This window comes from Bombyx mori, chromosome 9 (assembly GCF_030269925.1).
Source record: "Bombyx mori chromosome 9, ASM3026992v2".
NCBI classification, from domain to species: Eukaryota; Metazoa; Arthropoda; class Insecta; order Lepidoptera; family Bombycidae; genus Bombyx; species Bombyx mori.
Window position 1 is genome coordinate 9443302 of NC_085115.1, and position 15591 is coordinate 9458892.

The following is a 15591-nucleotide window of genomic DNA, read 5'->3' on the forward strand; positions in this document are numbered from 1 at the left end:
TGCTTCACGGCAGAAATCGGCAGGGCGGTGGTACCTACCCGTGTGGACTCACAAGACGTCCTACACCGGTAATTAATTTCTACTTTTTGGAACCACAGAGCTCATCCACAGTGCGTTCCTAGAGATCACTCCCGGTATTGATAATACACAAGAATGACGGTAACCATTCACCATCAGATAGGCAGTATGTTGATCTGCCAGTGTCTAAGAATATTCGGCATACGTACGATATTCATCAGAGATCTTGTGGGAGCATCGTGGGAATGACGCATTCATAAGATATTGTTTATCAATTAAGCATTCCGTCATTCCTATTGTTTATTGATAAGGAAACGAATACAAAAGCTAAATATGATAACATCCCACTGATTAATCTAATCAGTAACCGCAGCAGATTCACCACATCTCTTGCCACGTACCATCCGGCTTTGGAATGAGCTCCCCTCCACGGTGTTTCGAGCGCTATAACATGCCCTTCTTCAAACGAGGCTTGTGGAGAGTATTAAGCGGTAGGTAGCGGCTTGGCTCTGCCCCTGGCATTGCTGATGTCCATGAGAGACGGTAACCACTTACCATCAGGTGTGCCGTATGCTCGTCTGCCTGCTCGGGCAATAAAAAAAAGCCTGTATCTCGCCTAATCACTTATAAGTAAGCGGCCATCTTTTGACTTTGGCGCATCCGTTTCCCTTCCTGACCAGACACCGCACTCTGTCTCTTTCTCATTTCATATTAGCCGCGTATCCACCTCTAAAACATTTTAATGTTGGCATTTCTCTATCGAAGTAAGTATTAAGCAATCTAACTTAAAATAACATATACAGGAAAAGAATATTGTTCTTCGACATGATACTGGTAGTAGGTACTTTTACTGGTGGTAGGACCTCTTGTGAGTCCGCACGGGTATTTACCTGTCTATTTCTGCCGCGAAGCAGTAATGCGTTTCGGTTTGAAGGGTGGGACAGCCGTCGTAACTATACTTGAGACCTTAGAACTTTACATCTCAAGGTGGGTGGTGAATTTACGTTGTACATGTCTATGGGCTTCAGTAACCACTTAACACCAGATGGGCTGTGAGCTCGTCCACCCATCAAAGCAATAAAAAAATACTTCTTCTTCTTCTTAGTCGCATACTTCATTGCTGAAGGTCGTGTTCCTGAAATCCCTTCGTGGCTCTTTGTACCATCAGCTTCCATTTGCTTCGGTTTTCAGCTTCTCTAAAAAAAAACCTATCTACGTAAAAATCCAGTAAGTCATATCCAGTTGCCTAAGCGTCTTCTAACGTCGATGGCACTAGTTTCGTCGCTTCCAGGGGCAAGTGGAACGGTACAGCGGCCGACGACCCGAGATCACGCCGATAACTCATCGCTGTGTTTATTCACTATTATCGAATTGTACGAAGTTGATTTTGAATTAGTAAATATCATGCTATGCATATTTTCATGACGTGTAGAAATTATTTTATAATTCATTACAAAGGATATTTAAGGGAAGTATTTTTGAATACCTAACATTGCGGTTGATTACGGGCCGCTATGATTATTTACTATTAGATGCAACAGGATCTCGAATTCGTCGTTGAAATAAATAAATGAAGTGTTTACACATATCAGTGTAACTGTAGCTAGCATTGAACAAGATTTTTAACAAATGCCAGAATCGAGTCAGCGATGTATTTAAGGATAGCTGTGCAGATATACAAGTTACGAACAACAACTACGGACCGTGGATGTACCGAGGAATTTCTGCTGCTTAGTAGAAAAGATCTTCTTTTTGTAATTTCACCCAAATCAGCATCAGGTCAAGAATTTTTTTACGTAAACTTTAAGTAGACTTTACACAAACAAAAATATATTTTTCTTTATAAGCTTTTTCTAAATTTATTTAGACGTTTCTGGATTAATGGTATTCTTAAAATTAAAGAGCATTTTAATTAACCTGTCAAATTGAATCCGAACAATTTCACTAACAATAAAACTCGTAAACTTAATGGGTCGTCGAGCACTCAGAATAACTATAGAATAACGGTCCCGTGGCAAGGTTATGGTCAAAGAGGCTGTAAGGTCAGAGCGCAGTCGTTTCCCGGCTGTGTGGGTTGATCTAAAATACTTCCAATTGACGACACATAAAGCAACGTTTAAAAGTGAACAGGTTTCGAAATGGAATTAAATGCTTAATAACTTCAACATTCCTTATATCGGTTCATTGTTGCGTTCGTTTCAGAGAGAGTTTAGGTAAAAGAAAACGCGGACAGAAGGTTCATTTATTGTTTTATAACTCTTTTTTGTCACACATTTTAATAAGCCTCTGTTTATTACAGCTGTCACAGACAGACAGGGTTTTCATGGCGGGAGATGAGATTGCAACCCCCTTTCTACTAGAGTTTTTTATTTATTGCTTAGATGGGTGGCCGAGCTCACAGCCCACCTACTTACTGGAGTTCATAGACATCTACAACGTAAATGCGCCACCCACCTTGAGATATAAATTCTAAGGTCTCAAGTATAGTTACAACGGCTGCCCCACCCTTCAAACCAAAACGCATTACTGCTTCACGGCAGAAATAGGCAGGGCGGTGGTACCTACCCATGCGGACTCACAAGAGGTCCTACCACCAGTAACTAACCAAATCAGGGTGAATTTATGGATTTGGTGTTTCGACTTCAATATAATCCAAAAATATTGAATTTTTAACTCAGCTTAACTCAATTTAACTCAGTGCTATTTCCCAAAAATAATATATGGTTTTTCGTATGTCGCAAAGATCATAAAAAATATTGTATACCTTAATTCACGTTGGTCACGTCATTCTGAACAATTTGAAACAAATATTTTGACACGCTTGGATACATTACTTTAAACAATCTCTGACATTTCAAATATTTTTCAGCCGATTACCAGCAGATTGTGATGCAGTTGCTATCAGGAAACGTCTTATCATTCAACTCGCTCATCGAGGTCGATGAAGCCATCAAAAAGCTCAACAAACATAGAACGGTAGTGCCAGGAGAAAAAAATCCAGAGAAGCAGAAGAGGCGGCTCGATTTGCGAAAACTGGCCCGTTTTCAAGTTCAAGTTCAAGATTCCACACATTATAGAATTGTCTGCGGTTATCGTAAGTCTAGTAATAAAAACTAATTTTACGGTTTTATATTATAGTATAATAGTAATGCCATTTCATAAAAAATATAGACAGTATTTGGTACACTACACAAATGTTACTAGCACCTCAGTCGTCCAACACCAAGAAAACTGTAATATCCGAAGCATCGAAAGTCGTAACTTTAAAATAATACGAAATTAATCACGAAAAGTAATTTTAATCTTTCCACGAATTATTATAATAATTTTTCATAAACGATATTGTTAAACTTGCATCTTCTCGATTAAATATAACACCGTTTACAAATTAAGTTACTTGTACCTATTGCGCTTCTGTAGAAAGTTGATGCTGTGTACACAGCTAGCTCGAGTATAACCCACAAACATTCAATATTAATCGCCGACTGTTGGTACTGTTAATTAGTCGCTATCGGATTGATTCGAAAGCTCTCGTACCGAGGCTTAGATAACTGTATGAGAGTCGAATCGTGAATAGCTTCATTAAAACTGAACAAAAAAGAACTGACGCTATTGGTAAATATCTTATTTAATCGCGTACGTTATTTGAATGCGATTCTTTAACGTTTTACTTAACTTGGATTTAAAAAAAAAAAAACATAACTAAACTTATTTCGCTCATTCATCACCTTCGCCCTTAATCTTATCAAACATGAGTATTCGTGAACACATTTCATGCTATATCAGTATTATCTTCACTGCTCATGACAATAGTAGGAGCGCTTTTGAGCACTGGCCCAGACTAAAATTTGCTATGCTTTATTGCGTAACTGGCTATAAGTTATACGTTTACGGCGTATATGGCGTTAAGTGACCACTCATCGTTAGGTGGGCCGTATGCTCGGCGGATGTCTACTCAAGCAATAAAACAGTTTTCACACTCTTCAAGCCATTATTGCTTCGTGGTAGAAATAGGCGAGACGGTACCTACCCGTGAGGACATACAAACTTTATAAATTAGCTCTTTTTTCTTCAAGAAGTTAAAACCATAGTTCAATCTTCTGTTTTCACTAATTATCTTCAAACCAGACTTCATCGATAGCTATGCAGTTAATACGATACTGAAATCAAGCATAAAAGTATTATCAATACAAAACAATGAAAAAATTAAATACAAAATTGTTTACTTTAATAAAATGAAAATTCCAGATTTCCTACACCGAAGCGTGGTAAACCGGTGCAAACAAGAACTCAAATATATCTGTATCGGTGTTATATTGAAATGTTGGAACTGGTTTGCCTCCCGGCTTAGGGAACGCGGTGACCCTGCGGACTCCCTGGGAATACAGAATCGAGACTTAGGATCTTCGGCTCTACCAAGGGAATAAGTTACGATGAATAATAAAATAAAAGCCTTACTACATTTAGTGGCTGTATACCTACGCGTGTTGTGATAACATTTTCTTGTTATTATTTTAGACCTATTTATATTAATGACAGATTTATACAAGAAGATCTTCTAGAATAGAAGTAGTCGAGTGTATCCAGAAGAAAACTGTTTTCTTTGTAAAAATTTCTTTATGAGCAATAATAAAATCATTAAACAAACTTAATGTTTTCTTCTTCTTTTTCTCCACCTTATCCCAATCGTTTCTAGCCTACATGTTTGCTCACAAGGCTAAGCCTGAGAGAACTTGCTAAGACTAGACCTAGCAAGAGCAGTTTCGCTGAAACTACCAGCGGATCGGACTCGCGACCTACTGAGAAGATCTGACAGTCGAATTCTTCGTCGCATTCATTTGAAATAAAACATGCAAAACCTGGCTTGATTTAGAACGTACTAATCACGCTCTCAGTGTTTTCGAAGCCGAATTAGGAATAAAATTTCAACCTAACGTTAAGAAAAAACTTTATTAACTTACTAAGCTTTAAAAAAAAAGCTCACTAAGTACATCGCCTGATACCGCAATGTAAAGCAAAAGCTGTGCCCTCGTCGCTCGACATCGTGAAACTAGCGCGTTTACTTATTTTTACAGTGTTCCATTGCGTGGAATGTATATAAACACTCAATTAGTATATATTATACTATCATATTTTTTTTGCCTAAAATCGGTATTTAAAAATAAAAGCACAAAAACTTGAATATCTCAAAAAGTAATCACTATCGGCTAGGGTCCATAATGACAAAATCTATTGCAAATAAGCTCTACTTTTACCCCTCCAAGGGAATGTACCGAATTTCAGGTAACCCTGTATAAAGACATAACCATGAGTTATGTAAAAAAAATTGTTTTTCTTTTATTAATATAATGATTTTCATTTTAGTGAGTTAGTATATATCGCAAAGAAGCTATATTGTGGTAGTAGGCTGACGCAATCATTGCCAGTCGCTCTTTGGACGTGTGACAGTGAGATTTGTCCATGGTAGGGGTCGCGATTTGCAGAATGCGTCTTGCCGAGCATAACGAATTAGAGTTGGCGCCAAATGGAAGTATTTATTGTTTTCTTCGGTCAGCAACGTCATTAATAATTAAATCGCAGCTGTCTCGTATCGGAATGTTGGTAATAAGTAAAATGTTAATATTTATTTTAAATTAAAGTTTAATGACCTTTGAATGAGTTAGTGCTTTGCATTGTCTGTCTGGGAACTGTCTAGTACGAATATTTTGATGAAAGCTTCAGTTAAGTTCTTACATTCTTAACAAAATAAAAATAAAAAAGATGTGTGGTGTCGTGGGACACCAGATAGGAACGAAGTTCCCAATTATAAAAATATTAATTTAAAGTTCTATTCGAGGTATGAAGAAAGAGAGAGAGAGAGACAGACAGACAGAGAAACATGCGACGCCGCACAGCTTATAATAGCTTACTATAGCAAAAAGTGTCGTGACAACTTTTCGTAAGAATTTATATCAAAAAGTGTCGTGACAACTTTTCGTAAGAATTTTTTCCGTCTAGCCCCCTTTCACAACGCGCGATAAGGAACTTCGTTCCAAAAGTGTCGTGACAACTTTTCGTAAGAATTTAAAGCAAAAAGTGTCGTGACAACTTTTCGTAAGATTTTTTTCCGTCTAGCTCCCTTTCACAACGCGCGATAAGGAACTTCGTTCCAAAACTCTTTTGTTTACTTTTTATAATTTACAATTACTTAAAATTGTTTACCATGTGATGCGTAAGTTTTATTCATGGTCGATGAACTGATTACGCAGTGATGTGTCACATACATGGATGTCTTCAAGGTTACACAAACGAACAATGCAGACCACAAAGATCAGTGTATTGAAATAAAACAAAAAAACAAATTGCAAAAAGACTTTAGACGCTAAACGACACTGTCCTCAAAAACGGATAAAAAATCTGACTGTCGCAAGGTTGGCGACGTGATGCGTGCTACCAATTTATTGCGTTGGTCGTCGTAACTATTCCAATGTGGTAATACGTCGCAAGCTTAGTATGGAGATACTATACGAAGTTACCTTATTACGAGTCAATGTATACAGTGTCAAGCGATCAAAACATTTATCACCTGAACTCTTCCATCGACGCGTTTGCCATATGCCACACACGAAATTTTAAACTGAGACGTGTCATACGCTTTCATTAAATACTTCGGAGCGTGTAATTGAATTAAATTAAAAATGAAATCAAACACTTACATCGTGAAATTGCCCGTATACCGTAAAGGAGCTGTGTAAAATTGTTTTATAATGTTGTCAGTACAGTTTACATTCGCTTGAAACAGTTGCATTCGAATAAAATATAGCGCGTCGCGCATCAGGGCTGTCAACATTAATGTTTTTAAAATTTTTGGTTTGCTGCTGTATTTAATTTATTGACTTTTTTCCTTCCTATTTTGTTTACTGTTGTATATAGACTTTTTTCATTCCTATTCCAGTAACCTCGAGGAGTCATACTCTAGATTCACAGAACTAGGTTTGACATCCAAACGGGCTACCTTTAACGTACGTGATGTTGATACTGTTAACAATGAGAATGTGATGAAAAAAATATGGGGTTATTTTTTTCTTACCTTTGTAGGCAGACGAGCGCATAAATAATACACATAAATTAGTTATAGATAATCAACTCAAGCTCTCAAAAATTTTTACGGGCGTCGGCCACTAGATGGCTTCGTTTCCAATAGTTTCTCATTGCTCCTGTAGGTGGAAGTAACCTATTACCTATATTTTACCCAAAATGATAAAATTTAATCAATTTGTCTTTATCAAATAAAGACTCGTATGATTTATGATTTTTTTATTTTCTGTGTTTAGTTATACCATAATAAAAAGCGTTAACTTTAACAACATATAAGTTTAGGGGCAGCCGCTACAAGATGTCGCTAGTTTCCATTAAAAAAAATATTTGTCTTATAGTATCGCAGTTTTAGGGCCCTGGACGAGCATACGGCCCATATGGTGAATGGTTATCGTCACATGTGGACGTCAGCAAAGACCTCTGAATACTATCCACAATTTAAAGAAGGGTTTTTATACCGCTTAGGAAACACCACGGAAGGAAGTTTATTCCGGAGGCGAATATTACGTAAAAAAAGTTATCTAAAAACGCATTTCGCACTGCGAACACTTGCCAACAAACTCTATAAATTATTCTTATTGCACTGAAGATTCGAACGAGTCGAATTGGTGTTAAAAGATTTGATAAAACTTTAAAAGTTTATTTTCTCGTTATGCTGTTCTACACACAGTGGAAAAAGGCATGCTTCCGAAAAGCTACTTACTACCTATTTCTAGAACGAAATAAGCTTTCAGCGATTTCATGGTAGTGACAGGTATTAAATAAAACAATTGACACTTGGACCTCACGTCTCAAGGTCATTTACATCGTGATGTCCATAGGCTCCAATTACCATATTATGCTTACAAGACTCGTTTGCCCGCTATATAAATGAATGAATGAAGGATATAGGATGAAGGAAGAAGTCATATATATCAGTTTTCTAATTAATAACTGAACAGGTTACAATTACAATTTTTTACTGTTGGTAGGACCTCTTGTGAGTCCGCATGGGTAGGTCCCACCACCCTGCCTATTTCTGCCGTGAAGCAGTAATGCGTTTCGGTTTGAAGGGTAGGGCAGCCGTTGTAACTATACTTGAGACCTTAGAACTTATATCTCAAGGTGAGTGGCGAATTTACGTTGTAGAGATGAGCTCTAGTAACCACATAACATCAAATGGGCTGTGAGCTCGTCCACCCATCTAAGCAATAAAAATTTTTTAAAAAAATCCGAAAAGCTTAGAGAAATATAATTTCCAAGTTCCTATTTTCATGGGTAGCTATTTTGAGTCATGGTAAACAAAAAATAATAACGTTGCTCCACACGCTTATTACCTTCAGGTATAAGGAAAATCTCGTTCTAATAAGACAAGGGCATTGTAAGTATCAAGTAAACAGATGAAGTAAACAATAACATACAGTACTGTAATACACGTTCTAAGGCCTTTGACAAGTGTATTGTGTTAAATCAATGTCAAATTGTTACAGTTCCGGAATTAGATTTAACTTTTAACTTTTTAGGAACGAAATTTTTTTAACGAACAACTATTTTATACATACAAATGTAATGCGGAGAATGGGATATTATTTATCTATACTAATATTATAAAGCTGAAGAGTTTGTTTGAACGCGCAAATCTCAAGAACTACTGGTCCGATTTGAAAAATTATTTCAGTGTTAGATAGCCCATTTATCGAGGAAGGCTATAGGTTTTATAACATAAATAAATAAATAAAATAAAAGCGGCAATAAACGCGGAGCACCAATAAAGAATTTTTCAAAATCGGGATTTTTTCCCTTTTGAGAGCTTCCGCTGCGTGCGCTGCAGAAACGATTAAAGTTTCGCTAAAATAAGGTATGACAGAATTGTTCCCCTTTAAAAGATCTAAAAAAAAGTCCGCGACAGCATATGTGTATATGTTAAGGTTGGCTCACTATAACGTTTTTTATGCTAACCAAATTTTTCCTAAAATAAAGCATTATTTGGGAACTATTCCACGCAGACGAAGTCGCGGGCAAAAGCTAGTCTATCATAAGAGTATTCCCGCGAGCTCAAGCGCGGAGAATATTTGATTGTTTCGTTTTAATATTAACCGATGTAATTAATACAATTTTTTTTTATAAATTTCCGTAATATATAATTAAAAACCATTTATCCAATTATGCCTTTGTAGGTTAATTTTGATGTCTCTGATAAACGTTAAAGGATAAAAATTTCGTAATAGCTGTTTGTGAGCTGCCATTTATTTGAGACGCTTTATTTTCCTACATTCTGAATTGATATGCACAGCTCACCAGCTACAACCATGTTCATAGTAATAATAAATAAAATCTTTAAATACGTATGATAAATATTCCAATTAAACTTCTTTCTTTCTTACCTTAACTGGTAACCTAGCAGGTTTTGTCAGCCTAATCAAGCGAGTAGGTGAGCTCACTGTGCTCTAGCCTGAGGACGTTTCTAACACTAGCCCTAGCAAGAGCGGTGCTTCACAGATCAACCTCCCAATTCAATTACTACAATTACTGGTGGTAGGACCTCTTTTGAGCCCGCACGGGTAGGTACCACCACCCTGCCTATTTCTGCCGTGAAGCAGTAATGCGTTTCGGTTTGAAGGGTGGGGCAGCCGTTGTAACTATACTTGAGACCTTAGAACTTACATCGCAAGGTGGGTGGCGCATTTACGTTGTCGATGTATATGGGTTCCAGTAACCACTTAACACCAGGTGGGCTGTGAGCTCGTCCTCCCATCCAAGCAATAAAAAAAAGCACGATTTATTTATATATATTTTAGGCAATACTTTAGTAGCCCTATCGAAAGATGCAACTGTGGGTGTGCGAATAAGTACGCGCTTGGCAGAATATGTCGGCGACACGCGCGTGTGTGTGGGACGACCACCGAACGATGTGCCGGTATTTATCCCACATTAGCATGCATCCGTACCATTGATCCGTCCTCTTTGTTCGCTAACCAAACCCTTTATTTGGTCGGATAACCGAAAAACGATTACTTCAATAACATTTTATGTTTATAATGACACGGGCGTGTATAGGGCTGTTAAGATGCGGTTCATTCTGAAGCAATAATTATTTTAGTCGCATTTACGTTAATAGTTAATTTGCGTAATTACTGGTGGTAGGACTTCTTGTGAGTCCGCATGGGTAGGTACAACCACTCTGCCTATTTCTGCGGCGAATCTCAAGGTGGGTGGCGCATTTACGTTGTAGATGTCTATGGGCTCCAGTAATCACTTAACACCAGGTGGGCTGTGAGCTCGTCCACCAATCTAAGCAATAAATAAAAAATAATAAAAAATAGTACAGTCAAAACGTATGATAAATATTGATTTTTAATATCCTTTATTCAAATATAAGTAATTTTGCTATGTATTTTTATTCCACTAATTTGAATACCAAAGATAGCAAGCAGTAATGTCCCTTGTATAGGGGAATTTAATAGTGACCATCCCAAAAAAAAATCATGCTAACTGTTGCATTATCTCTTTAGCCCGATTACAACTAAAAGCTAGATCATAAAATAAAAACCCAGTTAATTGATAAACAAGCATAGGTCAATGAAAGATATTCCACTATAATTTCTTTAGTAACTCAATTGCAGAGTTCAATCGTCGCGGCATACTTGATGTTATCTTGCTGAAGCAAGAGGTCGCAATGATACTACTAGTTTGGTATTGTTTCCTCAAAATTCATATTGGTCGGCTAATACCCGTTGGTCATCTTAGTGTGGGTTTATGACAATAATGTAACCTGTGCTGAGCCGCCGGCATCTGGCAATAAGTTATTTTTGTTTGTAAGCGCTTAAAACTATAGTATACGCAAAGTTTAAAGATAATCCATAAATGTTGCTCTAGACTAATTTTCATTATATTATTTATAAGTTACGATGAACACTGTAAATAAATATGAAAAAAAATGTAAGTCCTAAGATTAAGTAAAATTTTTATTCGTTTAATAATGCTTGAGGGTCGCTTGTAGTAAGTAAGACTTTCATTGTCATATGTCAATATGTAAGCAATATCGAACTTCACAACGATCCAATAAAAAAATATTGAACATTTTCAGATTTGCTGATATAAAATACGTCAAGGGTTTAATTCTCTTTGTGATAAATATGTTTAATACCGACATTGCTTACGAAAATATCAATGTTAGGTATTTCGGTGTTTCGGTTTGAAGAGTGGAGCATGGACCATTGCAATATAAAAACCGATACTCAGAAGACATCTCAAGATGGGTGGCAGCATTCATGTTACGTAACAACTAAGCCCCGGACGGGCCGTGAGCTCGTCCACCAGTCTATACAATAAAAAAGAAAGTACACAGTTAAAACTATATCTGAAACTACAATTAAAAAGGTAATTAAGCGATTTTCGTATTTATTTGAGTGAGTCCAAAAAATCAACAACAGTACACTCTACTTATAGCCTCAAAAGCAAAATTGAACACTTCAACACAACACACAAATAGTTGCAATTATTATTAAACGAACTTGCAATTATTACAATAAAACCATTAATTACATCGAGGACGTATGCATAACAAAATTTAAATATTTACATTTATAAATTTATGAAAATAAGTGAACATATTATTATAAAAGTATCTGAAAATATTGTGCATCTTATAAAACGAAGCGTGTAGCGATTAAATGAGGTGCTCGCATTTCTCCAGATAGCCAAGTATGTATTTTCGTCTTGCCCACACTTAAGCATTCTTCTATTTTTGTCTCTTTTCTTCCAGCCTGCGCAGCCTCATCTCCTCGGCACCTCGCCGTCGCCTTCAAGTCACATATTTTATTTGTGAAGCTTTCCTGCATCCAGAGGGGAATAAAGCTTCCCACGGACGCTACGACTCAGACCCGGAAATTTCCATTTGCCTGCCAGATACAAGTCCGTGTAACCAAATACGGAACGAGAAACGATCTTCTAGTGAATGGCTCGCCTATTTGTTTGCCGTGTCGGAGGCTTGCCAATAATATTCACCCACACATTTACCTGGATGTAATAATCGTAGTCAATTTTATGTTTATTCTTACCCACACGAATAGGTGTGGATACGAGGGACAACTAGCCGTATATTTCAAAGCAATGAAACCCTGGAATGCTGTCACGGCTTGTTCATTGCGATCCGGGTAATATGGATGAGTATACAGAGCGAGCGTGTGCCTATCTATAACCGAATTACAGAGGTGATGACGTATCAGGTACACGTTACAATCACATATATTTGATACTTTGATGTACAGTTAATATACGGTTTCTCAGGAGCAATATAAATACGTGGCTTTGGAATGAACTCCCCTCCACGGTGTTTCCCGAGCGCTATGACATGCATGTCCTTCTTCAAACGAGGCTTGCGGAGAGTACTTTATGGTAGGCAGCGGCTTGGCTCTACCCCTGGCATTGCTGACGTCCATGAGCGACAGTGACCACTTACCATCAGGTGAGTCGTATGCTCGTCTGTCTACAAAGACAATAAAAAAAAGAAAAAACGTATTAAACGCTTGAATAAAATCATAAAAGTGTGAAAAAGTTCCATATTAAAGTATTATACTCTATTCCAATTACGAATTGCCACGATACAGATGTTATTATTATTGTTATTGTGTGCGTGAATTAATTGTATAATGAAATGTATGTATGTATCATTTAAATCAATTTAGATTGATTGTGTATTTTTTATAGGATGTTTACGACTATGAACAAGAAATTATTATTATTTTGAGTGAATTAGTTTGAGTGAAGAGTTACGTTCTAAGAAGTGTCAAAAGGGACTTCGTAATTGGAATAGAGTTTAGTATTTACCAAGGAAACATTTGAAGCGATGTTCGTGTAAAGTAGTGTTGGTTTATAGTATCGAATGCGACTAAAATCAAAGTTATCAACAACAGAGATACTTCGCTGGCTCAACAACTTAAAGTGTGTCTTGACCTGCATGTCAGAATTTACTACGAATTTTTCAATTCAAATCGTAGAATTTTAGATCGGTATGTCATCAAAACATACCTGTTCAATATGAAAACATGCTATCTCTAATACTGGTCCCAAAAAAACCAAAGTCCTCTGAAGAACCCGCAAATCAAACTCAGCAGATCAACACATTAAAATACATCAATTAAAACATACACACCGTGATGTCTGTTATATATTCCTACTATATTGGTTTTTTCCCTACCTATGCTGATAGCCTTGAGAGGCTTTATCAGCGTTATCCTGGAGTGTAGGTGAGTTCATGAACTCAACTTGAGACAATTGGCTAACACTAGCCCTAGTAAGAGCAGTTGCTTAGTAGAATCTACCACCGGATCGGAATCGCGAACCACTGATGTTTTACTTTTTTTCCCTGCCTATGCCGATAGTCTTGAGAGGCTATTTCAGCTTCACCCTAACGTTTGTAGGTGAGCTCACGGGGCTCAAACCTGACGACGTTGCGAACACGAACCCTAGCAAGAGCCGTGCTTCGCAGAATCTACCACCGGATCGGAAACGCGACCCACTGAGAAGATCCGGCGAGAAACTCAGTGGGCTAAACCACCGGTAAGATCCGGAGAGAAACTCAGTGGGCTGTATCCACGCTGTATCTATGGCTTAGTTGTCTCGTCAAATTTTACGTCATAATGGATGAGTTCGACGAGAACGGTGACCGGTGCTTGAAGAGCCTAAAAGCACCGAGAGTGAATTCTATTCGCCTGTAAGATAATGGGCTATTTTTTCTGGGTCACCCAAGGGTTGGTAATGATCGAGTGCCTTAATCATGGAGCCACTGTTAAGTGGACTCGGTACGCATGACAAATAACAAAGTTGCGTGAGTAAATACGCAAGCATCGGTGTGGCAAACTCGCAAAAAATTTTGAGTTGCGATGAGTTAAATTGTTGCGATGACTGCCATTCAAGGAGCAAGCTTGGCCTTGATGGAACATCCTCTATATTCACCGTACCTAGATCATAGTGATTCCTACCTATGTTCACGGTTAAAGGTACATCTCAGGAGCCATAAATTTGAAGACGACGCAGATGTAACCGCGGTACACGATTTTTTAAGGGACCAGGAAGAAGATTTAAAAAAAAGGGAATTTTGGCTTTAGAAAAAAGATATACAAAGTGTATAAAGCTCAAAAGTGACTACTACGTCGAAAAATAAAATAACATTTCATAAAAGATAATTGCATCATACTCCTTATCACTTTTTATTGAATACCCTTCGTCTATACTACTTTAATAATGTTATGTATTCATCATTCGTTCATTCAAGTAGGAGTCAAGAATATCCCTGAAACATTAAATTAACTTTGAACCAATTTAACACGTTCAACCTAAATAAGTTTTTAGTTCGATGAGTCAATATGCGTAGTCAATAATTTTTACGATGAGCAACCTTTGTTTCGATTTATTACCATACAGCATACTTCAGCGGTGACCACAACAATCACATCATTTTACCAATTCACGAAGCTCAATATTCATTAATTTACGCGACGCTTCCGAGGAAAGACTTTAACGGCATGTCTTCGACTTGAATATCGGTAAGAAAGCGCAAAATCACAAAGTTAACGATGCGCATTTCAAGTACCGACCTTAGTCAACTATGCGAATATTTAAAGGAATATGACCTTTATACATTCTAAATAAACATGCAACGGTGATTAAGACCGAACCGCAATATTATGTTTGTTAATTTGTTTCGGCTCATAACCATGGTCCTTTGGGCAGCGTCTTATTTTATTTCGAGCATGCAAAGTATTTTACGATTCGGCCGTGTGAGAGTTGCGTGTTTCTGTCATTTATTCGACGATAATTCCGTGAATACCATAGTATAAAAATCGGTATATTTGCCTTTGATTAACATAAGTATTCGCCCTAATTAGTGACGCAAGAAAAGGTCGATAGCACATTGCGTAAATAGTTTGTTGTCGAAAATCAAATGTATGGAGTTATAAAAATGATTTATGCCAAAACTAAAACGTAAGTATATGACCAGAAAGAGACCGACTATTGATTAGACGAGGTAATGAGACAAAGGAATTCTGACGAGCGGTTCAGGCATATTTAAATAAACAAACTCAACTAACTACATCTAGAATGTGAAGCGCACGCGGCGATTACCGGAAGAACAAACGAGTGGATATGTATGTCTCGTTTTTTTAAAACAAATTTTGATCATTTTAATTTAAAGTAAATATTTATTGAAGTTAGCTTCTTTAAAACATCGATTGCAATTTTAATCAAATATCTCATATTATTTATTGTAGAGTTTTAGTTTCTACCATACATTGTGTTTTCCATATGTATTAATTGTATTTAAGTGTTTCATTATTATAGAATAGATCTCGACCTTTATGCTGAAAAAACTTAGTCATAGTACAAAACGCTTTTGGCTTTTTATAGCCCTGACACAGCCCGCTAAGTTTCTCGCCGGCGGATCTTCTCAGTGGGTCGCGTTTCCGATCCGGTGGTAGATTCTGCGAAGCACGGCTCTTGCTAGGGTTCGTGTTA

At 37.2% G+C, this 15591-nt stretch overlaps 1 protein-coding gene across 1 annotated transcript in view; it reads left to right on the plus strand.

Annotated features, from left to right (window-relative positions):
- Positions 1-4665, plus strand: part of LOC101741143 (uncharacterized) — a 37777-nt gene extending 33112 nt beyond the window's left edge. Inside the window, exons 2-3 of the mRNA XM_004923955.5 lie at positions 2888-3112; positions 4267-4665. Of these exons, the coding sequence (XP_004924012.2) occupies positions 2888-3112; positions 4267-4445 (404 nt within the window). The 3' untranslated portion in view covers positions 4446-4665. The remainder of the gene's footprint in view (positions 1-2887; positions 3113-4266) is intronic.
- The last annotated feature ends 10926 nt before the right edge of the window (positions 4666-15591 follow it).